We start from the raw sequence: 27477 nt of genomic DNA, 5'->3' as shown, positions 1-27477 counted from the left end.
AACGTAGCCTTTGAAGTGTCCTTTTGAGGGAAGTCTGTTCTCCAGTGCAGTAAGACAGGATAAGCTGCATTAAAACCCCCAGCTCTCTCTCTCTAAGGTGCTTAGAGATCCCAGGATTGTTGCCAGGATGCAGCATCCAGACGTTTCATCCGTGTGTCCTGGTTCATATGGAACACGTGATGTTGTGTCTCTGCTCTGGACATTTAAAATGCCAGGTGAGGATATGAAACATGATATACAAACTCACTCCCCGCTCCTGCAGGGACACTGCACTGAGTCCGCGCTTTAATAGAGATCAGGAGATTTGGAGCCTCGAGTGAACTCCAGCACTGAACTAATGAACGTGCTGTGAACTAGTGGAGACTTTCACCAAGTTATCAGCAGAAAGAGAGAGAGCGAGAGACATACACACAGACAGACAGACGGACAGACAGACAGACAGACAGACAGACAGACAGACAGACAGTGTTCTCTGAATATCAATGACTTTATCACAGAATCAACTACTTCAACTTTAATTCTATAGATGACTCTAAAGACTGGAACACTGCACCATAGTTAATGTCTTTTTTCATTTTCTTTCATTTTCCTTCCTCTTTGACATTTTATTTTCCTGACTTTTTTATTTTTAACTTACATTTTTCTTTTCTGTCATCAGTCTTTCTTTCTTTCTTTCTTTCTTTCTTTCTTTCTTTCTTTCTTTCTTTCTTTCTTTCTTTCTTTCTTTCTTTCCTCTGTCCTTCCTTCCTTCCTTCCTTCTCTCCTTTGTTCCTTCCTTTCTTCCTAGCTTCTTCCCATGTTTATTTTAACTCAATATGTTGCCATGACAGTAACATCCACAGCACTGTCACATATTTAACTCTGGCCATATTTAGCTTTAGCAAACCTACAAGATCCCTCTCTCTCTCTCTCTCTCTCTCTCTCTCTCTCTCCACGCATTGTCATGCTGTACTGCGAGGTCGTACTCTGTGCTCTTGCTGTCATTACTAAGCAGCTTGCAGAGTGACCCCTGACCCCTGACCACCGGGAGGCAGGACAGCTAATTAATAGATACACTGCCATGAGCTGGAGTTGATTGAGTGTAAATGTAAAGTCCTGCCCACAGGAAACATGGCTTTACTCTGGCATTACTCTAAGACGTAGAGTGGATTTGAAGATATTGCTGTTTTCACAGAGCCTCTGTGTGTGTGTGTGTGTGTGTGTGTGTGTGTGTGTGTGTGTGTGTGTGTGTGTGTGTGTGTGTGTGTGTGTGTGTGTGTGTGTGTGTGTGTGTGTGTGTAAAGAGACACCCAACCCCCAGAAACAAGGGTGCATGTTCATGTATGAGCCAAAGAGGGAGATTAATCTATTTGCAGTAACAGAAGTGAGCCCCTTTAATCCTGCTGCCCCATCACAGAGACTAAGCCCAAGCAGATAGTGTTGCAAGTGCACCGAAAATAGTCTGAACAGAGACCGAGTCCAGAATCTGGACGGGGACGGAGAGAGGAAATCTGCACGGAAGCGCAGGTAGAGGACAGGTGTGTAAAATCTTGCTTGATGTTTGTGTGTGTGTTTAATAGAGCACATTTCACAAGACAGAACCTCATCATAACCGAAAGTACTTCCTTTCACTGACAGGCTGTGTAAAATAAAGCAGCACTCTCATAATTTATCACATCTCTCTCACTCTCTCACTCTCTTTCTCTCCTTCCTCGATGTCCCCTAATGTCTTCCTTCCAGCTGCAGCACACAGGAGATTGGTCTTCCAGCTACTAGCATAGCTTTGACTAGCCTCCATTTTACTCAAGGTTAACAGCTTCCTCTGAAAAGATAAATCAAATTTAGACCAAGTCTGGTATAAAGCTGTAACGTCCATGTGAATGATAGATGCACAGCCGGTGATGGCTTTTATGCAGCTTTCCAAAGTGTGTGTGTGTGTGTGGGGGGGGGGGGGTGTCTACTTGTACACTGTAGATGTTTGTATAGAGGTCATACTGTTGTGCATGTGTGTGTACAGATTGCATGTAGGCATCAATGTACCTATTATTTAGTCAAGTGTGTGTTCATTCGCATAGGATTGCAGCGCCACCTGTTTGCAGCCATAAAAGCCGCTCCGTAATGGTATTAAAGAAGGAGTGTGTTATGTGTGCATAGAATTATGTACTATTGTGAGTTGGGACTTTTCCAGAATTGTCTGTACATAAATCACTAGATCAGACTGATGCTCCACAACCTCTAACTATAACCCTTCAAAACATTGTGGGTACGTTGTGTAGTGACGAGAGTGTGGAGAGTGTCCAAAGCTTCACTTCTACAAACGTAAAATTAAAAGATTTTGATTGGTTTGGTGGGGGGGGGGGGGGGGGGGGTTAGTGGTTAGCACGTTCGCCTCATACCTCTAGGGTTGGGGGTTCGATTCCCGCCTCTGCCTTGTGTGTGTGTGTGTGGAGTTTGCATGTTCTCCCCGTGCCTCGGGGGTTTCCTCCGGGTACTCCGGTTTCCTCCCCCGGTCCAAAGACATGCATGGTAGGTTGATTGGCATCTCTAGAAAATTGTTGAGAGTGTGTGTGCCCTGCGATGGGTTGGCACTCCATCCATTGTGTATCCTGCCTTGATGCCCGATGACGCCTGAGATAGGCACAGGCTCCCCGTGACCCGAGAAGTTCGGATAAGCGGTAGAAAATGAATGAATGAATGAATGAATGATTGGTTTAGGATCTATTTTCAGTCATTGCATAGAGCTAATGGATTCATTGTTATTCTGAAAGAGGGAAAATATATATCGCAAGAGGGAAAATCCATCTCTGAGTGAGTGTGTCCAAGCTTTTGACTGGCAGTGTTAAATACTGTCGTGTCAAATAAAAAACACGTGCGCACGGTAATATTTTGTGCTTTCAGGTTTGGTAAAGAGTCTCGGTGAGAGAAAAATGTCTACCAAGTTTGGAGACGTTGTTGAAGGATTTTAGTCTACTTTTCCCTGCAGAGCATTTTAGACTCGTTTATATTCTTTAGTTCAGACCGCGAGAGACCGAGAGGATCGTTACAGAGCGTCCCACAGACACTCCGGTGTTGATTTGATTCTATGTTTGCAGTCATTATCTCATAGAGAGATGGATGTATAGCTGAAGCTTTTTGGCAAGCCGATATTCGGACTAAAATATCCTGGTACTTTGTCGTTATGGATCTTCCAAAGAGTCTCTAAATTACTAGCTGTAAAACAGCCCCAAAGCATCAGAGACAAACCTGACGTGTTTTATAGTGTTTACAGGGACTTTTTCCTCAACACACCCGATTGTATGTGTTTGTGGTGAAAAGCTTTCATTTTGGACTCAAGTGAAAACAAAACCCGAACAATTTATATCGGAAAATCATTGACGTACAACGATGTGTGCAAGTTATCCAAGCGGTTTATTGTTACGGATACAGGAAGAACAATATACAATCAATAGAATTTATTAAGGATGATAATTTGGTTGTATTATTTTTCTATTCGTGTCTGTGTACTTGCCGTATGTTTTTTTAAACGAAGGCATTCGTTTTACGCAGCATTTTTAGTAGCTTTAGTAACTTTAATAACTGTTTAGTGTATTAGTTAAATAACCATGAATAAGCTTTATTTTATACAATAGGTTTAATGAAGGGTGCCAATAATTATGAAACACACAAATAGCAGACCAAAGGCAGACCTAAATGAACGAAGTTAAATATGAGTTGAAATCAAAATGATGGATCATCATAACAGGAAGTAGGAAACCAGTGATAATGAACATTTACATAAACCAGTTTGAGACATAATGTTAAAGTGAAGTTCAAGAATATAAACAGTTGAATTATATTTTGTGCAGTTTTTTTTTTTTACTTAAAGCGTCAGGCAGTGTACGAATCTACTGACTGCTAAGTTTCTTTTCCTACACTAAATGTCTTTATTGTTGTCTGTTTGGAGCTATTGTGATGAGGTAAATCTTGCTTATTGTCATGTTTTGGTGGCGTGTCTCATATGTGGGTGTCCTCTGGCCATCAGATGCCACGCAGCTGTCTCTACCGCTCACGTCAACACGTAGGTCGAGCGTTAACTGTGAAGCGACGCTGGTCGTTTCTTTCCCAAGCTGTCTTTCTCCTCTCGCTGTTAGCACCTTCACACGTTAGCGCCGTTAGGTACATGTCTTTTTTATGTATTCGTAATTAGAAACACTTTTCAAAGGTTTTCAAACTTTTTGACAGGAAGCACTTCGTATCAATGGCTCAGGAAACAAGTTAGGGACAAGCGAGAAAAGACATGTTGACACAGGGCTGTCAAGTGTCACGCATTTGGGTCTTTTGTCAGGCTCTCCCGCCACACATCGTATTTCTCACACAGAAAAACTTTTTGACTATTTATCATATATTTAATAAGCCGCAGCGCCCAAAATGTATCAGTCCGCACCGCCGTCTCTATGGAACCGGGCAGGAATCAAGCACGTCTCAGTTCTTAGTCGAGCCTGACACTTATCAGCCAATAAAAAAAAAGGGGCTACACAATAGCCAGTCAGAAAATAGCACTATCTGGGTAAGATTTAACGCAACAACCAATGAAAAAAAAACATATTTATTAGCGAGAGTATTTTCGATGGTCGGTTTGAACAAAACCTCCACACGAAACAGCTTGTCTGGGTTGTAGAGATGTCACGCTTGCCTGTCTTCAAAACTTGAGAGCCCTGTGTTGACATGTTGTGGAATGGTCAGACAAAGTGTTGGTGAAAAAAGTAGTAAAATGTTGAATCAACAAAATCTATCTGTGGACAAGAGCCTGAAGAGCAGTTGGAGAAACACCCCCCAAATATGTATGTCTGTGAGCAATTGTATGTGGAAGAGGGCTGACTGTATGTCATGCTGCCTTGTTGTTGTGTGTGTAGAGCTGGTGGGCCGGTGTTAGACCTGTGATAGACCTGTGATAGACTCCAGGTTCCGGGCGATGCGGTTCAGAAAATGGCTAGATGGATGGATTCATGGATGGATGCTTATCAAGAGATGTCAAACAATAGCCCTGTTCGGACGGGATTAGTTTTACGTGGGGACATGGAGTAATGCAATTTTACCTCAGGACGTCTGTAATATTAATTGGCCAATTTGCACGGGACAAGACATCTCAGTAAAACTAGCAGAAGTGGGAGGGGGAACTCGCTTTACGGACCACAGTAACCTCCTTGTCGTCATGTGCGTATGACGTTGCTTCCTGTTTCAAGCGCCTCCATGCTTGCAAAACGCGCCAAAAACTACTTTTAAACAGGAAATGACGGAATTTTACCGTACATATTTACAGCGGGTCTATTCAGATGGGATCAGTATTACCTGAGGTAATTTTTCCGGACCTTTTTACAGAAGGTAAAAGTCACCGTAATCTTTACTGACATTGTCCGTAATGATTACCGAGATGGCACATTCGGACGGGACTAAAATCACAGAGAAGCTCTGGTAATAATTACTTTACCCCCACGTCCCCATGTAGAACTAATCCTGTCCGAATAGGGCTAATGTCTAATGAATAAAGTGCTTTCAGTAATACATCGTTCTGAAGCTTGATTTGTATCTTTCAGTGAATTACCAGTTCCCATCAAGTACAGGCATCTAAACACATTTTCCTTGCTCACTCTGGATTTGTCTCTTTGTGAATATGTAAGTCAGATCAGTCAGCTTGTTCAGGCCAGACAGCCAAAGCCCCAGAGTGAGAGCATCTCACATATTTTACTTGTTTTCTGTTGTGGATTTTGTGACGTCGGTGTTCACGATGGCGTTTAGAACACATCACATTCAGTGTTGTATAAAGTACTAGAAAGCAATACTTGAGTAAAAGTACAAGTATCGTACTAGAAAAAGACTTTGGTAGAAGTCACCTTTTAGAATATTACTCAAGTAAAAGTCTTAAAGTATCTGATATTTACTGTACTTAAGTATCAAAAGTCATTTTCTGATCTTTAATGTACTTAAGTATATGAAGTAAAAGTAAAAAGTAAAATTTCAGTGATTTTCGGTAGGCATAAGAGCAGGGGCAGTTCTAGGGTTTCATCTTTAGGGGGTTTTAGCCCTCAGTGAGAATTTAAAACAAGAAGAGTTTTATATTATATATTATATGACTACATAGTAAGCCAAAAGTTATGATATTATTAAATGGCAAAAGTGGACACCAAAATTTTATGCATGATGTAATGATGCCAGTCTTGAATCAAATCAGTTCATGTATGTGTGCATTCTCTACAAACAGTGTGTCCAATGAATGCAGTCATTAATAAACAAATATTCACAAGACAAAGACCAAATCAATAAACGTTATTTTTATTTAGTATTGTTTGGATTGTTTGCATTAATATTTTGTTTGTGCTACAACTCTGCTCATAAGGATAGTGAAATTTCACTGCTTTTGTTTGTCGTCTTTGCGTCTTTATAGATAAATGCCTCCAGCTCGTACCTGTGCTTCTCCGTAGAGCGTGCGGAGCTGCGTTATGATGTTCTTCTGATTTTATTTTGTAGTAACGAGTAACGAAGATGCTTAGTGGAAATATAACGGAGTAAAAGTATACATTTTATCTAGGAAATGTAGTGCCGTAAAAGTGAAAGTTGACATAAATTTAAATAGCGAAGTAAAGTACAGATACGTGACATTTCTACTTAAGTACGGTAACGAGGTATTTGTACTCCGTTACATTACAACACTGATCACAGTTCAGTGCTGTTTTTGTTTGGAAGTAAATGTTGGATAAGGAAAAAAAGAAAAGAATAGAGAAAGAACAGAAAGACATTATTAATGTGCTGTGAGTGCTAGAAATGTTTGGGTGGTGATGATCAGTGATTGGAATATGATGAATTGCTGTTGATTGTAGGGTAGACCTCCCTCACGCGCTCGTATAAATCCATGCGGAACGCCGTAGGGCTCATTTCAGGATATTCATGTATGAACAAATCTCCCTCTGTGTCTGGATGAGTTCACCCCAGCACATTTTTTGGCTCTGGTGTATTTTCGCAAGAAAAAAAGAAACACAAGACTGTCTTTATTCCACTGTCCTGTTCAATATTTTATTGCAGCTATCCTGGCATAGAATATTTGCGCTGGCAGTGTTGAATGAGAATAAATGAGGCTCAGGACACATCCTGCAATGACTGCCTCCCTAGAAAGAGAGAGAGAGAGAGTGAGTGGATAGTGGTGATGGTGGGAGATGAACAGAGAAGGCACATGAGCTTGAAAGCATGGGCTCGTCCCAACCGCATCTGCTTTAATCACATGAGAATCTCCATGAGTCTTTCCAAAACGCAATCAAAGGCCAACATTCACAGGCTGCATTGTTTCATTACGATGGAATAGAAAGCAGGTTTATTTTAGCTAGCAATGTGACTAGTGTCCAGACTTTTTAAACAACGGCTGGGAAAGAGGGATAAAGAATCATTTTTAAATGAAGGTGTGGCTCCAACTAATTCTGTGTGTCCTTCAGTTATGTGTGACATCACACCGTGCACCATTTTGCCTGCCATATTGAGGACTAAATAGGGCACTATGACAATGTCGTTAAGTCCGTGCTTGATTAACAAATCTGTTTTCATTTCTTCTGATGAGCAATTGTCCTAATCTACTTGTCGGGTGTCTACATACTGTACGATACATCCTTAACAAGCCGGAAGGTGTCACGGTTGTGCACGCATGGACCCTGACCCAGATTACCCCTCAGCCCTAGGTGATGTCACATGTCCGCAATAGTTTTTCTATGTTACCCATAATCATCACCCATGCTTTAGTCCTAGCTTGTGTATGTTATATTGTCAAGATTTTGTCACTGTTAGTTGATTTCAGCAGGACGTAGAAGGTAGCGACCGTCTTCAGCTTGTTCCGGAATTCCAAGGGTTTCTCTAGAATGGGGGAATAGAAGCCTTTATTATCACCACATATACATTACAGCACAGTGGAATTCTTTTCTTCACATATCCCAAATGAGGAGGTTTTATCAAGGTATAACACCTTAAGAAATTTGAGGAGCCTTGGCTGTTTATAGAACCCTTGAAAACCGCTTGTGTGAGCGTATCTAAACAGGTTTGTGTTGTTTTTGTGCATATATATGTTACAGTTGAACTCGCCTATGAACTCCGTCAGCAGCTCAGAAGACATCAAGCCGCCGGTGGGCATTAACGGCATGATGAAGGTGCCAGCGCAGTCCTCGGGGACCCCTCTGTCTCTCACCAAACACATATGCGCAATCTGCGGAGATCGCTCCTCTGGTATGTAGCAACACGTTAATAAATTGCTAAATAGCAACAAGAGCATTTTTTTCATTTTGCATCTTGTGTGTTTTGGCGGATATTTTGTCTCCTTAGGTAAACACTATGGCGTCTACAGCTGCGAAGGCTGCAAGGGGTTCTTTAAGAGAACAGTACGGAAGGACCTGACCTACACCTGCAGAGACAACAAGGACTGTGTGATCGACAAGCGCCAACGAAACCGCTGCCAATACTGTCGCTATCAGAAATGCCTGGCAATGGGCATGAAGAGAGAAGGTACAGCAGATTACAGAGAGGAAGCATAGCACTCATCCTCTTTATATTCCAATACAAGGTTTAGACTATTAAATATCCCTACTCTACAATATGCCACAGTGATTGCTATGGTTACAGATTCTGTTATATTTAGTGTAATGTGTTGCAGCAAATCAGGCGTTCACTGCTAGCTGAAATCCACTGGAAACGTGCAAGTTGATGCATGGCAGCGATTAAACATTCAGTGACCTTGGACTCTGACGAGCACAGACTCTTAATTAGTGCGTCAGACATGCGGCCTTCTGATTTAGCAAGTGTGATACCTGAGCGAGACGATACATTAGGCTTGTGTTACTGTGATAAGCAAACATAGTGGACTCTGGTGGTGGTTGTTGGTTATCCTTGCCTTAAAAATGCGGTCTGCCTTTTTTAGTGCCCTCTGCTGGATGTCACATGAATTGCAGTCAGTGTTCTCCAGTGTGTTTTGTATTTAAAAAAAAAAAAACATCTTGCTTCATTTAAATCGAAATTGAGGTACGGATATTTGGAGCACTATTCAGATCCTGATCCAGATCCAGATAGGGCCATTGTATTACACCACCAGTATAAATATGCCTGATTCCTCAACATCTGAAAAAAGCAACCTTTGGTGGACTAAACCTTTGGTGGAACAATTTCAGGCCCAAAAAGTGTGTAACCAGTAGCCTGGAAGAAAAGAATAACTAAGCATATTTCGCTCAACAAGGTCCGAACACTGTACACAGTAGGCTGAAGAAACTTAATTCATTCTAAAAAGATACTACAAGATCTCAGACTCCCTGTCTGTGAAACTAAATGAATTTTAAACCGAGCTGGGGGTAACAAAGAGGTTGGTTTGGGCAAGAGCAATGGTGTTTTGTTAAAAAAAAAAAAAGAAAAAAAAGACCCTACATGATTGCAGTATCTCAGAACCAGCATTTATTTTCTTGCCTATCGACATCAGATTCAAGGCAAGAGAGCAAATAGGATGGCAGTCAGGCGAGTACAAGAAGACACAAAAAGAGAGGAATATCATTTACTCCTATGTAGGAAGACATTAGCACTCTTAGTATGTTAGTCACACTCCTTCCCGAGAGGACGGCATGGAAGACTTCGTCAGAGCTGGGTTTACTTCCAAAGGCTTTACTCGTTCCTTTTTGGTAATGCCTTTTGACAGGAGTGTATCATGTTTTAATCCAAGAGCTCTTCTTCTGTTCGGATAATGAAGCTGCTCTCGTAGCTTTGTCTATACAAGTATCCTGCTGACAAAACAGTGCTGTTCACAGTGAATATCATGCAGGTTCAGGCTGGATGGATTGGTTTATCTGGTCTCCTAGTACGGACATCCAGTGAAACCTTTCTGTAAATTTGTATCAGCCTGGATTTTTCCAGCAGAGACATGAGTACTAGAGGGTCCGAGGGTGTGTCGAGTTTTAGGATTCGTTGAACATAGCCGGAAGAGTAAAGCTTGGTGTTCTTTTGAGTGATCTACCGAAACCTTCCTTACATTAGATCCCACTACAGTAGAATAGACATCAAGTGCACTATAGCAATTGACGTTATAGAAATGCATATGCGCAATGGGCCTTGGTTGACCTGAGTGAACCCGTTCTGTAGTTCGGTTTGCTCGAACAGCCCATAATACCTCCTCCCATAGCCCAAGGCAAGGGAAGAGCAGGGCCTCGCCAACCCGAAAAGGGCTGAGTAAAACTGCAGGAAAACAGGATTAAATGAATTTATGTTCTCCTCCTTCTCCGAAGGAAATAAAGCTAACGTGATTTCAGGCCACCTCACCTCTCACTGACTCCACGAGAAGTATTCTACCCTTGGGCTGACCTCCAGAAGTAGACAGCAGTTTCTGTAAAGTGGGGCCCCATTTTTTCCCCCTGCCCCAAGGGCCCCTTCTCCAAGCCACTACTGTGATTCAGCAGCGAGGAAATAGCGCAGGATAAAAGAAAACCTAGAATATGTGTGGGTTTCCACATATGTGCAGAATGGTGCAGAACAGGGGCCGTGTCAGGAGAAGGTTTTTTTTAATGAAAAAACTATCACACTTACTGAAACAGAAAGAAATTCCCGGAACCGTTCGAGGCCACAGATAGACAGAGTGTCTGCTCAGCTCTCTAACCACTTTCTGTTGGTGCTCTCGAGCTCATGAAACGCTCAATCCAGTAAACTAAACTCTGTGGCCACATTACAAACAAAGCACTCCACTGTGCCTTAATCCCTCAGTTTGTTTCCAACAACTGTATGAATGTGTGAACCAGAAGTTAGGGTCCACAATATCACTCACTACTCACTGCTTAAAATTCTTCAGCCTAGTGAAGCCAAGCCAGGGGGTCTGTGATCTGTTAGAGACTTGTAGATGTGCCAACATCAATGATCCTTTTGGATTTTGACCCCTTACTACAGCAATAAGGGAAATAAACGAAATTCACCGAAAGGGAAAGGATGCAAAACAATGAAAGGCAGAACTTCCCATATTTACTTTTGCTTTGCTCCATGTGAGTTTATCAGGTGAACTTTGACTTCTGAATTAATAAACCTCAGTACTGAGTAGGGTCGCAAAGGGGCGGAAAGTTTCCGGTAAACTTCCGGTAAATTTCTGGAAACTTTCCATGGGAACTTAATCTGGGGAATTTTGGAAATATTCCAAATAGGAAACTTTACTGGAATTTATGGAAATTTACCAGAATTTATGGGAATTTTTATAAACTATATCTAAACAAACATAAATAAACATTTTGTTTGGTCATAACACTCCTAATTTACTGCTTATTAAGAGTTAATAAGGTAGTTATTAAGTTTAGGTATTGGGTACAATTAAGAATGTAGAATAAGGCATTAATATGTGCCTAATAAGTACTAATAAATAGCCAAGATTCTATTAATATTCATGCTAATATTAACTAGTTAAATGACCCGAAATTAAAGTGTTACTGTGCATGTTATGGAAGAACACGAGTACATGCAGGGGGTTTGGCCTCATTGGCCCTCCAGAAGGCAGTGTGCTGTGTGCACGTGACTGAGGAATGCAGGGTACAAATTTGACTTAAATTGCATTAAATCTTGTTGTTTTAAACAAAATTATGCGGCAAGATTTTTTTAACTACATTGAAGTTCCTTGTTCTAGGCAATCCTGCATTTTGTTAAAAATTCCCAGTTTATTTCCACATATTCCCGTTAATTCCCATGTATTCCCATTAATTCCCATATATTCCCATTAATTCCCATGGAAAGTTTCCAGCCTTGAAAATTCCCAGAATTTTGCAACCCTAGTACTGAGTAGCAGTAGAAAACGAGGACAAGCCGTCGGTCCTTGGTTGGTAAAAGCACACTGTGGAATGAGCCAAATGTTTTCGTTTTGGTGCTTTAACTCATTTATGTGGGGGGAAATGTTTGGAACAAAAAGCCCTCGTGCCTCATGTTTATTATACATATTAACCTAAAGCTTCTCATATTTAGTAGTGGTAAAAAAGTAAACTTGTCCTGCTATGGTTTTGTATATGTATATTATCAATATATGGAAATTGTTGCATTGTTAATGTTGACAATGTAATCAGCAATACTGAGTGGACCCAGTTTTTTTGCATACAGCCGTTCAGGAGGAGCGGCAGCGAGCCAAGGATCGAAATGAGAATGAGGTTGAATCAAGCAGCAGCGCCAACGAGGACATGCCTGTGGAGAAGATCCTAGAGGCCGAACTCGCCGTCGAGCCCAAGACCGAGACGTACATCGAGACCAACTTGGGCATGCCGTCCAATTCGGTTAGTAAGCAGCTTTTGTTGCCATGGTCCAAATACAGTACATGCTTCTCTGAAAGCCACCTCAAAATGTATAAAAACTTTTGTATTAAAAGTCTTTCTGAGGGAATATATACGGGGATTATTACGCAAATTATTATAAATGCAAATGGAAACAGGGAACGGGGCAGATTCTCTATGGTTCAGAGACGTTTCTAATTCAGATTTAAACTGGATCTGGATTTATTGCAAAGGGTAAATGTGTATATTTTGTCTACTGACATTACATGATTTCACCACTTCGGAAAAAACTACTTCAGCTTCAGCTTTGTTTTGTCTTGATTCTGGTGTAAGTTTACTTTAGTCTGAATATTTTGTCTGTAAATGTCATGTTTTTATTTTGTCACACCCATGAATGCTTTAGAAATTTCCCAGGTTAATAAAAGACAGACAAAACATTTAGATAACAGTAAATATATTCACTTTATGAAAAAAATACACGGTTACTGAGTTATGACGTTAATACCGGTTGAGCAGGTGAAAGGATGATGAGGCTGGGATAATATCGTTAGAGTGATTCTGTACTAGACTTAAATGGAGACACGGTTGAACTAAATAACTACACTAACTAAAATATCTTTATCCCACAGATGACAAATAGAGATGTTGAGCAACCAGACACGTTAGTGTACAGTTTGTGGTTCTTCAAGGCGCCACACGCCTGAAAAAATATTCAGATATAGTGGGAAAGTGTAAAGGGATATTTGTAATATCTCATCTTCCCATTCTTGACTCCCACTCGCTTAGCTCAATCTATGGAGCCTGGTTATGACCTCTTTTCTTTTTTCTGTGTGAGTAATTGAGTTTATCCTGTTGATCAGCATGTCGTACTTTGGAGAAACCTTAAATTGAGGTCTGAGCGTTCTCAAGTAACCGCAGTATAAATCACAGATCTGGATGCTGTTCTGGTAATATCCAGCTGTCACCCAGATTTATTGTTTCTCCTAGACGTTCCTTCATTTAGGTAAATCTTATAATATTGAATATCTGCTCTTCCTTTGGAGTTACTTGTTACATGAGCTCCACAGGGTGCTGGTTACCTTATTTTATCGATTTGCAACAGCTGCACTGTGACATTAGAGGGTTTGTGCACTGGATTCATGTGTTATAATGTATTAATTCGGTCATTTTATTTTCAAATAACTGAACAGAATTAGGGTGCAAGGTGGCTTAGTGGTTAGCACGTTCGCCTCACACCTCCAGGGTTGGGGGTTAGATTCCCACCTCCGCCTTGTGTGTGTGGAGTTTGCATGTTCTCCCCGTGCCTCGGGGGTTTCCTCCGGGTACTCCGGTTTCCTCCCCCGGTCCAAAGACATGCATGGTAGGTTGATTGGCATCTCTGGAAAATTGTCCGTAGTGTGTGAGTGAATGAGAGTGTGTGTGTGTGCCCTGCGATGAGTTGGCACTCCGTCCAGGGTGTATCCTGCCTCGATGCCCGATGACGCCTGAGATAGGCACAGGCTCCCCGTGACCCGAGAAGTTCGGATAAGCGGTAGAGAATGAATGAATGAATGAATGAATGAACTCCTCAGGAAGCGCCGTTTTTGAAAATAATCACCAAAAGGCTGTAATGTATCCTGATTCGAAGCTGAGCAACTGCTGGTGAGTTTGGTAGCTATAATGTGACATCGAAAACATGTTGATGATGATGATGATCTCCAAGAGTCAACATATCGAAGATTTCAGAATCTGCTCAGAATCAACATTTTTCTGCCTTCTTTCATACAGATATGCACAAAAAACGGGTGGTTTTTTTTCCGAGATGATGTAGACAGCAGCGCTTAGTGAGAGAGTCTGTGTGCCTCTTTAGGGATTGTCCTGAAAGCGAAGGCAGTGGTTATGTGAGTAAATGGGGTTTATTTTTGGAGTATGAGAATGCATGAGCAATAGCGTGTGACATCGGGGAGATTCGGAGCGAGGTGAACTGCCTCTGGGGAAGCCGACACTAGAAAGCACTCCATCACAGTCTCGTTGGTGAAGACACACTCTCACTAGAAATAGAGCTGCAGCATGGAGTCATATTTGGCTCTTTTATGCGACGGATTTGTTTATCTCTGGTAGAGATGAAGGATCGTAAAATAGAAGAATGTCAGAAAACAACGAACCACGACATCATGAGCTATTTTAGATGAGCTGGATTGTCTATTCCCATGTGGTATCCGTTCTCTTGACAGACAGTTTCAAATAAAACATTGACTCATTCTTCCTACCTCAATTGTTTGGACTCTTCCTCACTTGTGAGCCCTTTTAGGAGCTACTGTCCTGTGCACTAATTAATCACAAGGCCTCCTCTGCAAAAGCACCTAATCACTGAGGTTGGGCTGAGCTGAATGAACTGAGTTTAGCTCATGGTGACCTAGATCAGGAGTTAAACATGCGTTAGTAACATGCCTCCATTCAGACAAGGAAGAAATTTCAGTGTGTTCTATGCTTACGTCATTCTAGTCCCTGTTCGGCTCAGTCTTTCTCTCAGGATCGGATTGTTGTGCGACATTTCGTTTTTTCAGTCTGTTAAAATACAAAACATTTATTACTTATTCACAGTACTGCATAATCGGGTTAACCGGATGCTCAGGATGATTTTTTTTTGGGACGCACTTGCATTTAAATTAAAAAAAAAAAGGAGATAAAAATGCAGACCGATGAACTCCAACTGCAATGTAATTTCACATTCGTTGACTAGTAACAGCTCATGATCAGGGTTGTATAACGTATTTCTTTTTTAGTATTAATGGTTTCATCATGTCAACTCGTCGATTAAAGGAGCAGTGTGTAATTTTCTTAAAACTTTTACATGCTCACAAGACGGTCCATAGAAATTAAAAAGAAAAACGTCTTCCTTTTCTATACCTCGTATACCTAAATCTCTAAATTTGTTTTGTTTATTTATTTAATTTTTTTGTTAACGGATTTCAGCTTTAATGATCGTTTTGCTTTTATACATCAATATAAAGCTGTAAGTGGCTGCAAGATATTAGGTGGATTTTTGTTTTTTCCCCCATTATATGGTTAATACAGTTAAAGCAGTCTAGCGCGACTGAGACACATCATCCAGGCTAATCGGTGCGATGTCTTTAGCTGTATGCCCATCTGCCCGGCCTTGCTCTGTGAGAGAAAGTGAGAGAAACGGGGTCAGAGTAAACACTGCTCACACAACCATGCATCATTCATAAAGCATGGCTGTGTTTAACTAGAACTGAGGGAGCTGTATTCTTCATGGAGCTCCTCTTCATGGAGCTGCTCAGTTCATATCGTTCTTACTGCTTTGTGAATGAATTATCTAATGATTTATACTTGGAAAAAAAAAAACTCGAGGAGACGTGTCCACAGCCATGATCTCACAACCTGATGTTTTTTCACAGCGGAGTTGTGGCTCGTTCTGTCTGACAGTTTGGTATTTTTGGTATTTTGTGTTTGATTGTCAGCCTCCAGAGCTTGTTTTTTTTATAACAGCGAGTGAGTATTTGAAGATTACGGCTCATAGAAGGAAAAAAGTATTGGCAGGAGCTTTGGCCTTAAACCAGACTTCAGGCTGGAGTGCTGAAAGAGGCCTAGAGCATCGGTGTATTGATTCCCAGTATTGTTCTAAGGTTTTTAGAAATGTTTTTATCCCGATTTACTGTTTTCTTTGGAAAGTGGGAGTTGGGGGGGGTGTATGCACCGTTTTTATCAGAAATATGTGTAATTGTTTTTAAGAGAAAAAAAACATTTTATTTAAATTTGTTGTAAGCAGCAAGATTGGAACGACCAATCAGAATGAGGCTTGTAGTTTTTTATGGGTTATGTAAAAACTGTAATCCATTTTTTTAAATGATCTTGTGTATTATTCATTCATTCATTCATTTTCTACCGCTTATCTGAACTACCCCGGGTCACGGGGAGCCTGTGTTTATCTCAGGCGTCATCGGGCATCAAGGCAGGATACACCCTGGGCGGAGGGCACACACACTCTCATTCACTCACACATTCACACACTACGGGCAATTTTCCAGAGATGCCAATCAACCTACCATGCATGTCTTTGGACCGGGGGAGGAAACCGGAGTACCCGGAGGAAACCCCCGAGGCACAGGGAGAACATGCAAACTCCACACACACAAGGCGGAGGCAGGAATCGAACCCCCAACCCTGGAGGTGTGAGGCGAACGTGCTAACCACTAAGCCACCGTGCCCATCTTGTGTATCAAATTAATTTATTTCATAAAATGAATCTATCTACACGCCTCTCATGATGCTCTTCACTTTTCCGTTCTCGCTCTCACGTGCTCACATTTTCATCTCTATGAGAAATCTCCTTTTCACCAGATACCTAAAGTGAAGCTTCCACTGTAGCTTATTATATGACTCAGCTTTGGCCGAACGACAGGGAGTGCACTGGGATGCCAATATTTATGGTTTCATGTTTATATCAACATGATATTTATGGTTTTTTGGTAGGGTTTTCTCCAGTGATGTGTGAGACAGCTTCTTATTCTCTACGATTTTCTTCTTAGCGATATTGACATGTCAGAGTCAAAGTGTTGATTTTTCAGTGTTTGCACTCTTAAAAAAATTGTCACACTGAATGAAGCTTTTCCTGCTGCAGCTGCTACGACGACCCTTCCAGCGAAAACGTGTCGAGAGCCTTTCTGTCCGGGCGAGCTTCCTGCAGGAAATGCTCGCTTGGACGCAGTGGGTTTTTTAACGCTGCCTCTCTGCAGGTATTTCCTGAGAGACTCGGGCAAGACGCATTGTTATTTTTGCCTTCCTGTATGGAAGGGATTACTCATCAGCCCTCGAGCTTCACATACACACATGAAGAACTGTCAGAAAAGCCCTTTTGCTCTGCTAACCACTGCAACCCAAGTCCACCATCTTCAATAAAGATGAAGCACACAGCCTAGGTCTCGAGCGTAGGTGTAGGAGACATCCATGAGCATGTAGATCACTCGTGCTTGTGTCTCTCCACAGCCCAATGATCCAGTCACTAACATCTGCCAGGCAGCAGACAAGCAGCTCTTTACCCTGGTGGAATGGGCCAAGAGGATCCCACACTTTTCTGAACTGCCCCTGGACGATCAGGTCATCCTGCTGAGAGCAGGCAAGAGCACTTACACCTTTACACACACACACACACACACACACACACACACACACACACACACACACACACACACACACACACACACACACACATGTTAGCATGCTTCGTCGTGATAACATACACACAAATCTTGTCAATAAGGGCTTTGGGGATTTGTTATACCAGCAGTATTCAAGTGTAAACCTTATTAAATATTTCATTTATTATTACATAGAATTTTATTAGATATATTATTCATTATTTAATTATGAAATCTATCTTTTTTTTTATATACCTCTAGATACATAAAATTCCTCTTATTTGTCCAAATGACATTAGAATTCTGTAGGTTTTAAGAAACACCATAAATGCTTTCTTAAATCAGTATTATTTATTAGCAATATTAATTTGCACAAATGTATTTATTTATTTATCTAGATGACAGGAAACTGGTTGAAACTCTCAAACCCTTTGAGAGAAGGTTCATGGTTGGATAACTTCCTTTCCATCTCCACCTCCAGGTTTCATTCAGTTTGAAAATGAAATTTGTCTATAAAGTGTTTCGATCGTTCGGATCATTAGTGTGTAGCGTTTTTATATATATATATCAATGCGACCGGTATTCAGGAAAAATGTTCAGCGTTCAAGGCTATAAATACAGTATAACTCATTTAAAAGTAAATACACACTTTACTGTTGATGCTCTGATTTGCTATCACTTACTGAACTCGGGGTTACCGAGACCTTCCCATCTTTTCCATTAGGAGCTGACTGTACTGGAAGGTTGGGAGGTCTGGTGGTGATGGTGCACAGATTCACATACAACATATATATATATATATATATATATATATATATATATATATATATATATATATATATATATATATATATAATTTTGCTTTCTCTCTTCTTTTTTTTCTTTTTTTTCTCCAGGCTGGAACGAGCTGCTCATTGCATCGTTCTCGCACCGCTCCATAGCCGTAAAAGACGGCATTCTGCTAGCCACAGGGCTCCACGTGCACAGGAACAGCGCCCACAGCGCCGGCGTCGGAGCCATCTTCGACAGGTCGGAGTTTTTTAGATCTTTAAATGATCTTGAGCAAATACACCAAAACATAGAAAGAGAAAAGGGTAAATATTCCACTGTAGGATCAGGAGCATGCTCTATTAAGACTTTGGTTGTTCCTGGTTAATGAGGTTCGGTTAAAAATGCCAGAGTTTGAACACAAGGGCAGAAGAAGGCACCTTGGTATTTTCTCCAGCAAGCTCCATAGAGACAAGGGCAGAAAGCAGGAGCGTCTTTTATTGATTAACATCAGTATTCATTAAAGATTCACATATGCGTGTGGCACAGGTCATGCAGAAATAACAAGCTGCTCAGACAGAAAGTGCTCAAGGAAATCCATTTGTGCTGAAAGTCGAGGCAGCGGCGCAGCTGAGCCACTACGCCTCTGTGCTGTGCTCTTTAAATGCCTGGACTGACCTTCTCATGCAGTTCATAAGAACCTTCATGACAAGAAGAAACACTCTGCATCAATATTACCTTCTATTTCTTTGCATCTTCTCATGATAAAGGCAGTAAAACAAAGTGGCTGATATTGAAGAAATAATACACTTGGGTAGTTTGCAGTTATAGAAAATAATCAGCGATGGACTGCTGCCTTGGCGTCTGTGTGTTTTATTCCTCTTATATCTCATACACGAGTTATTTTATTATATGTAGATTGAAGCATTGTAATTATTATTGGTTTAGAAAATGCAAGGTCAGGTAAAGCTTTCCGCTGTCATCGTGATGTTTGTCATGAGCTGCATCTCAAACACAAAACTGAGTTCACCTTCAAAGTTACAACTTTACCTCAGAAACCTTCATGTTCTAGAAAAATTTCAACACCTATTATATTCCAACCAATCAGAATCAAGAGTTCAAGAGTGCCGTGCTGTAACGCTGTGAGGCTTTAAACAAAGTGTGTCTTTTTTATTTTTTTAACACAGAGTGCTCACAGAGTTGGTGTCAAAGATGAGGGACATGCAGATGGATAAAACAGAGCTGGGCTGCCTACGAGCCATAGTGCTGTTTAACCCAGGTAGCGTTCATGAACCTCTTATTTTTCCTCTCTCAGTCTCCCGTCCTTGACTTTTTATTGTTCTTCCTTCTTTTGTATCCTTCCTTTATTTTCTTATTGTCTAATACAATAACAGTCATGGAATGTTGGACACTTTGCTTACGTTATCTTCTCATGGGCTTCTGTTTACGTTTTGTGTTTGTAGAACTATTTGCCCCGCCTGATACTTTTTCCCTGTTCCCCACCTCTGCACCCCTGTTCCTCTATTAATTACCTCCCCTATGTATACCTGCAGGGTGTGTGTGTGTGTGTGTGGGGGGGGGGTAGTAGATGGATGCACAGTGGGGGTGGGGGGTGTAGGTGAGGGGATGGCCTTACATACACCTTGAGGAGTCAAATAAACATCCGTTAGATGACTCGACCAGAAACGTCCATGGTTTTCATGTCAACCTGTAACATATTTCAGGCCTTTGTGCAGCAGAAAGGTTAAACACATTAAGAAGCTCATTTTATGCTGTCATCGTGATTGTTTACTGTAAAAAGTTACTGTATATGTGAGAGTTTCGACAGAGTATAAATACGCCTTGTCCCTGGATGAGTACGACCGGTGGGACCTGGGATCTCTTTACCTGAATTATCTATCTTTAATTTGAAAGCATAAATTAAAATGATTTAATATACATAAATAATCAAACATTAATTAAACATTGACCGCTGTGTGTTTAAAGCTTTGATCTAAAAGCTAATTAAAGCTACACCTCCTGTACCTTCACGTAGTAAATATCCCTTTAACAGTATCAATATATCCCTTTAACAGTATCAAGTATGTAACCCAGTGAGCCAGCATCAATGTATTCAATGCTAGAGATTTAAGCACTTACTGTATGTACGTCACTCTGGATAAGGGCATCTGCCAAATGCTGTAAATGTAAATGTAAATGTAATTGTATCAGAACAATACGGGTTAGTAGGTTTATCTGAGGAGAATCCACTAGATACCGAGGTCCAGTCTAACGAGACCTGGCTCAATAGACCCTGCTTTTTTCCCCGCAGATGGCCGAGCGTGTCTCTTTGTGCTTTGTGCCTCTGCTTGTCCTATTTAAAGCGAGTTACAGAATTACTGCTCCCATTCTCCTAATTAGGAGCTCTCCAAGGAGCACTCCATGGAGATTAACCGAGGTGTGAACACAGGCCAAAGAACAAGCACAGAAGAAAGAAGGAATTAACGACAAGAACGTCTTTTTAGAACAAGCTCAATAAAATAAAAGTCCACTGAAATGCATGCATTAGCTGACCAATGCTAAATAATGTCAGGTTCATGTTCAGACGTACCTCCGATCGTTGGGAAGAAACTGTTGGTGGTGTAAAGCACTGACGTTTCTGAAAAACTATCGAATTTACTCCATTCAGATGCGCACAGCGGTCGAGTAACGTTAACGCCATTCGTTTTGTTTTCCAACATGATTCGATCGTGTATTTTTTTAAAACCCTGAATAAAATTGAACACGTGAGCTGAGACCCAAACCCGCGGCGGTGGGGTCGTGCGATAACCAGATTCCCGCTGAGTAATGATTTGACGATGTATTTGTTTTCTGTTACGACACTGATGGAGCTCACGCTACACAATTCTGATGAAAAAGATGTTTAAATGAAGTTCTGTATAAGAAATGAAATTATTTATTATTTTTTATTTTTTTATTCTGATGTTCTTTCCTGGTACAGACTGTGTGTTTGCCAGTGATTAGATAAAATAGAACTTTACATTAGCAAAAAAAGTCACACGTGCAGTCACAAGTAAGTCTCAAGTCATGAATGTCAAGTCAAAGTCGAGTCTTTTTTTAATATTTGTCAAGCAAGTCTCAAGTCTCAAATTTGCGACTTAAGTCTGACTCGTGTCAAGTCGAGTCCCCCATCTCTGAATCTTTTAACTCAAGTCTGAGTCAAGTCTCAAGTCACGAATGTCAAGTCAAAGTCAAGTCGAGTCTTTTTTTTAATATTTGTCAAGCAAGTCTCAAATTTGCGACTTAAGTCTGACTCGAGTCAAGTCGAGTCCCTCGTCTCTGAATCATTTAACTCAATTCCGAGTCAAGTCTTAAGTCATGAATGTCAAGTCGAAGTCGAGTCTTTTTTTAAAAATTGTCAAGCAAGTCTCAAATTTGCGACTTAAGTCTGACTCGAGTCAAGTCGAGTCCCCCATCTATGAATCATTTAACTCAAGTCCGAGTCAAGTCTCAAGTCATGAATGTCAAGTCAAAGTCAAGTCGAGTCTTTTTTAAAAATTTGTCAAGCAAGTCTCAAGTCTCAAATTTGCGACATAAGTCTGACTCGATTCAAGTCATAGGACTCGAGTCCCCCGTCTCTGGAAAAAAGTGCACACTCTTAGCATCCTATTGTGTTAACGAACACATTTCCTAGCCTTCAGTCTCTTTCCTTCATAAACAAGAAAAAACCTTTTTCCGCTGTGCTAGAAATGCGATATCGATTCATTAGACCTGACATGTTTTGACAGACCACTGTACAGAAAAAGTTAACAAAAATGTTCTTTTTCACGTCTAGACTCCAAAGGACTGTCAAACCCCAGTGAGGTGGAAGCTCTTAGGGAGAAAGTTTATGCCTCTCTGGAGGCGTACTGCAAGCAGAAGTACCCTGATCAACCCGGGAGGTACGGTACCACCTTATTTACCCTTTGAGTATGCAAGGGAAAAAACGTCCACTTACACTCGAACAAACTAATAGCTAAAATAAAAGAACTTTTACGCACACGACAAGCAGGAAAATTTACGTATCTGCATTTTCCCAGATGGATTTTATGCCGTTTGGTTGTCTCCATGTTCGTGTCTTTATCATGTCACACTCCACATATCAAAGTAGCTTTTAATTGCATCAAATCTAAAAGCAATAACAATATATAAAAGCTGTATATATATATATACATATATATATATATATGTATATATATATATATATATATATATATATATATATATATATACATATATATATATATATGTATATATATATGTGTGTGTGTAAAAAAAATATGAAGCAAGCTTTGTGTGTTTGTCACAAGACGTCTTTTCCTCTCGGCTGAGCAAGAGTTCTCGGACGTGCTTCCGATTTTCCTTCTAATTAAAGGCTTAGATTAAATAAATATTGGCCCAGCTGTTTAAGCAGGTCTGTTATTAAGTGCATTGCTCTGCTCTGTTCCTGGAAGTCTTTATAACATCAGCGATAAGTGTGTTAAGTGTCCAGACTATTTATCTGTGCAGTGTAGATAGCGAAAGTTCAGTTGTGCTGCTTAGTGTAATTGTATTTAATTGTGTGTGTGTGTGTGTGTGTGTGTGTGTGTGTGTGTGTGTGTGTGTGTGTGTGTGACAGGTTTGCGAAGCTGTTGCTGCGGCTGCCTGCGCTGCGTTCTATCGGCCTCAAGTGTCTCGAACACTTGTTCTTCTTCAAGCTCATCGGGGACACGCCCATTGACACCTTCCTCATGGAGATGCTGGAGGCACCCCATCAAATGACGTAAACATATCAAAGAGGAAGAGGAAAAGAGGAAGCTAGCCCCTCCTCCTTAACTTAACAAGACTGATCATGTGCCGTTACACACAGGAGAGGGGATCAGTGTCTCGTAACGTGCCCCAAAGGGCCTCTTTTTTTATACCTTGTATAAAGATATAAATAAAATATTAATAATTGTGAGTGGGACTCAAAGGCAACAAACAATACAGGACATGATGATAACACGATGAACCATAAGTTCATATGTGGTTAAATGTAAAAAGAAAAAAAGGAAAGGAAAACACAACATGAGTTCTTAAGACAGAAGGATTGCTGGAAGTGTCAGGGGACCGTGATGCCGGTCTTGAGAAGGACAGGACCGAGGCTGTGGAGATGATCTTGACTACAGGAGAAGGAAAGCGAAGGACGAGCTCCACAGCAAGGCTTCGACAGCCTCAACAACAACCTGCTTCAGGCGTCTATGGAGAAGCGCACTCAGAGACGGATTATCGGACGTCGACGTAATCATGACGACGAAGACGACGACGAGGATGAAAACGGCGAGCTTTTAGAGCAGGAGAATCAAGCACTAGGAGAAAATGGGATACATTTATGGCTTTGAGTGAAAACTCTTGGATTATTGAATGCTTGGCTGTTACTGACTTTCTGTTCTTCAGCAGACTGATGAACAATACCGTCCCACTGTTTCAACCGTATCTCGTGAGGGGACAGGAAGCAAAAACTTGTTGGTCGCAGTGACTCCGCTCACGACTCCGCTTGACTTTCCACTGTGTCTCGGTTCCCGTCCGGACGTACACGGATATTTTTGATCACGTAGTTTTAGCCTTCTTTGTGTTTTAGCCTCTTGTCCACACAAAAATACACCGTGGGTCACTGGATATAAAGCTTTAAAATTTCACGTTTTCTTGTGGATCTGAAACACACCGTGAGATTGTGCTTGTTGAGCATGTGTCGCTGACCAGATTTACCCGTTCGGGCTATAATTTCAAATATGACGACGTGATGATGATATAATTTCAGATATTTGCATTTCACCTCCTCTAATGTTCTTTTTTGAGGCAATTGTCACAACATCTTTGACATATTACGCCCACCTACTGGGTCTGTGTGGTCATGTGGGTCATGAGGACGGAGAGATTTTCGGAAGACACTGTCTGGACAAACATTCTTTCGAGAACACGGTGTGAGCAGAGATACGTATTCAAAAACAATGTTGGTGCGAACGGATCTTTTTTCGAAAAATACCGAAACTACCGAAACAATTGTTTGTGTGGACAGATTTTTTTCTTAAGGGATAAAAACTACGTTTTCAAAAACCATCCATGTACATATGGGCAGGGCCTCTCAAAGAAGTCCAGTCACTAAAGCAGGTCTTTTGCGGTACATGAGTTCACATCCCTCATAGTCAAACCCAGGTTTGGGACGATGCTTCACTCGTACACGACGTTACTGCCACACTCAGTATTCATTTCTGTTTCACAACATGTAATTACCTCTTTCACTCCTCAGTCGTTGGTCCCTGAAACCCTTATTCCAGACGAAACGCCTCACAGTTGACGCAGCTGACCTTATGAGGATGTTCTTGTTTGTTAGCACTTAACCTTGTATTCTGAGCCTTAGCTGGTTAATGGGCTCTTGAAGGGAACAGGGGCCAATGACCCTCCACAACCTGCACTTCTCTGGGCAAAACAAGTGTCGTTTAAGATTGTTTTGAGTCTGAAATTTCCTGAGCTATGTAATGTTCCTATATTCTCCATCTTTAATCCTTTTTTTTCCCCCTAACGCTGCTGCTGCTGCTGAACTATGCATCTTAGCATTATTTCCAAAGACTGCCTATGGTGAGGTCGCTATTTTTTTTTTTTCATTTCAAAGTCTTTACAGCACACCAAACCACAAGTCTCACTTTTATTCTGGGGTTAAGAGGGGAGCAGGACCAGGGTTTGGTGACCCGGTGCTAATGTGTATGCATACAGAACTCCTTTATTTGCAGTGAGGAAATGAGAAAGCTGTGAGAGACTTCCCCCTAGTGGACGACATGCAGCACTGCAGAATTACTTGAAGGATTTCATTTGGGGGGGAAATGGCACTTTTTTCAAAGTATATCTTTCCTTCAGCTGGACAAAGGGGTGGAGAACATCAGTGCGTGATTTATCGATCAGTTAATAGAATTAACTGAGATTTATTAGCAGATAAAATATCCTCTTTTGATTGGGGAACTGTTTTTCTTGCTAGATTTTAGTAGCCAGCAATGAAAAGAGGCTTGAACACAGGAAACAGGATTTCTGAGGGGAAAAGTTTAAAAAATTGATCCACTGAACCCAAATTTGAATCAGTTAATAAAGTAAAAAAAAATTATAAATGACTTCTAATTCGTCATTTAGTTTTTGCACTGTAGCTAAGATGCTAATCTAGACAAGAAATGGCACCCGAAATCTTTTCCTCAGAAAATGTTCAGTTATCCGAACGTTTACGGACGTGCTTAGGACATATTTTACTTTAGTGTATCAGAAAAAAGTACATTACATTAATACGTAGATGAATTGTGCCACATTGCCGGCTAATTTTTTTGTTAGCAATGTTTGTACGTTTTGCGTCTTACCCTCCCCCGAATGTTGACAGGCGTCTCGTCTGTCTCCTTTTTGACAATCCAGAAGAAAATAGATATGGAAATGAACCGTCGACAAAGTCTTGTGTCATTTACCACCTGAATGTAACGTTTTACACAAGAATACGTCAGGTGACGGACGATACACGTGTAAACAACATTCTTTAGCTGTGTGAAGATTTCAGCATGTGCTCCTGAAAAAGAAAAGATTTTGGGTGCATTAGCAATAGTAGCTTTGTAGCACCAGTGCAAAACTAAACAATCTTCAGACACTAAACTTGTCTTTTCTTAGCCTAAATCAGATTACTCCTTAACATCTGCTGAAAAACTGTCCGTAATTCAGATTTGTGTCCGTAATTCAGATTTGTGGATAAAACCGAGAAGCACCTACAGTCTTATATTTGGGAAATGGACAACTTTTTTTTTTTTTTTTTAATGTGATCAGGTCTTAAGGGAAGGATTGTCACACCACAGGGATCCTGAAGCCATATGCAGATTTGTGAAATCAGTAAGAACAAAGACAAGCTCTCCTGCAGCGTACACAAGTCCTCTGAACTAAAAGATCGACATCGTAAACGCTTTATATATACCATAAAGCTATATTTTGTCTATATGTACATGTGTATATATTTAGAAATTTAAATATATAGAGATTTAACAAAAAAATCCTTTCCTTAAATGTTTTCAATGTTTCAATGTAAGGCAAGGAGAGAGAGAGAGAGAGAGAGAGAGAGAGAGAGAGAGAGAGAGAGAGAGAGAGAGAGAGAGAGAGAGAAAGTGCTTCAGTAACATCTAAATAAAAACAGGACTAATTGCACTGTGTAATATTCGGAAAGGTTCTACGAGTGTTTATATATAAATATAAAAATTGCTGAAGTACTAGCAGGTCCGAGCGCTAACACCTGATCACGCACCAGCTCCTTCACTGTTTTACAATCACAATCATCCTTATGAGACCTCAAGAACTGCGACGATGAAGCCAAAAAAAAAAGAAAAAAAGAAATCCACCGTGAGGCGAAGACGAAGCTCAGCTGTGTGTATATACAACGTGGCAATCCTCAAAAACGGGTTTTTCAGGTGCATTTTTTTAAAACCTGAATCTTTTCAGCTATCAATTAGTGATAATCAGGAAAGCCTTTGATTATGATTATGATTACGTAATGTAATGAAATGAAATACGCATTGTGATCCGAATCGACTCCGTGAGTTCTGAAATAAAGGAGATTGAAAAAAATTCTAATGGCCTAACAAGCATGATCTTTGACCGTAACACAATCACTTGTTTAGTTGCTACAAAAGAAGAGACATCTAAAAAGATCTATTTTTGTACAATTGTAATTTTATCTCTTGCTTACTGTAAGTCTCTTCGTGCCGCCCTTCATACCTCCTTTCGTGGGCGTTCGTATACGTCGTGTAAACGTTGATTTGATATATGCGAAAGAGTGGACAAACTCAGATCTATATAAAAGTCGGGGACAGGAAAGGAGAAGTCTCCGATGAAGCCCCTTTGCAGCTTTTGCCTGTACTTTCTTTTTTGTTGTCGTTTCTTTTTTCATCTGTCACCGAGTGTCAGGATCCTCTGCCTATTTTTTTGTCTGTTTTTAAGATGTTATTTGTGCTTTGTTCGTTGTTGTTCTTTCATGAGAATAGGAAAAAAATTAAAGTTTAAAAAATGATGAAACTTGGTATTCGTTTATTTATTGTACTTACTGTAATATTCTGTTTGCATGGGTTTGTATATAATATTAAAGAATCTTTTTTTAGATGATTTATTTTTTTAAATTTAGACACACTACTGTACCTCTGGGAAACTGTGCAGATGTGTTGTGACTAAAATGACTTTTTTGTTAGGTACTTAAGCCCTATTCGGACGGGATTAGTTCTACGTGGGGGCGTGGGGGGTAAAGTAATTATTACCAGAGCTTCTCTGTG

General features: G+C 40.7%; 1 protein-coding gene across 5 annotated transcripts in view; it reads left to right on the top strand.

The window, feature by feature from the left end:
• rxraa (retinoid X receptor, alpha a) overlaps positions 1-27226 on the top strand; it is a 147254-nt gene extending 120028 nt beyond the window's left edge. For 3 of the 5 annotated variants that reach the window (XM_027152616.2, XM_027152613.2, XM_027152614.2), the window contains 8 exons: positions 8067-8217; positions 8314-8493; positions 12073-12257; positions 17244-17373; positions 18292-18424; positions 19351-19442; positions 21978-22083; positions 22800-27226. In XM_027152616.2, coding sequence (XP_027008417.1) covers positions 8067-8217; positions 8314-8493; positions 12073-12257; positions 17244-17373; positions 18292-18424; positions 19351-19442; positions 21978-22083; positions 22800-22947 — 1125 coding nt within the window. In that variant the 3' untranslated portion in view covers positions 22948-27226. The remainder of the gene's footprint in view (positions 1-8066; positions 8218-8313; positions 8494-12072; positions 12258-17243; positions 17374-18291; positions 18425-19350; positions 19443-21977; positions 22084-22799) is intronic. The other 2 variants (XM_027152617.2, XM_027152615.2) reach the window with 1 other exon arrangement.
• The last annotated feature ends 251 nt before the right edge of the window (positions 27227-27477 follow it).

This window comes from Tachysurus fulvidraco, chromosome 21 (assembly GCF_022655615.1).
Source record: "Tachysurus fulvidraco isolate hzauxx_2018 chromosome 21, HZAU_PFXX_2.0, whole genome shotgun sequence".
Classification (NCBI taxonomy): Eukaryota; Metazoa; Chordata; class Actinopteri; order Siluriformes; family Bagridae; genus Tachysurus; species Tachysurus fulvidraco.
The sequence above is the reverse complement of the archived record's forward strand: the minus strand, read 5'-3'. Positions and strand labels throughout refer to the sequence as shown.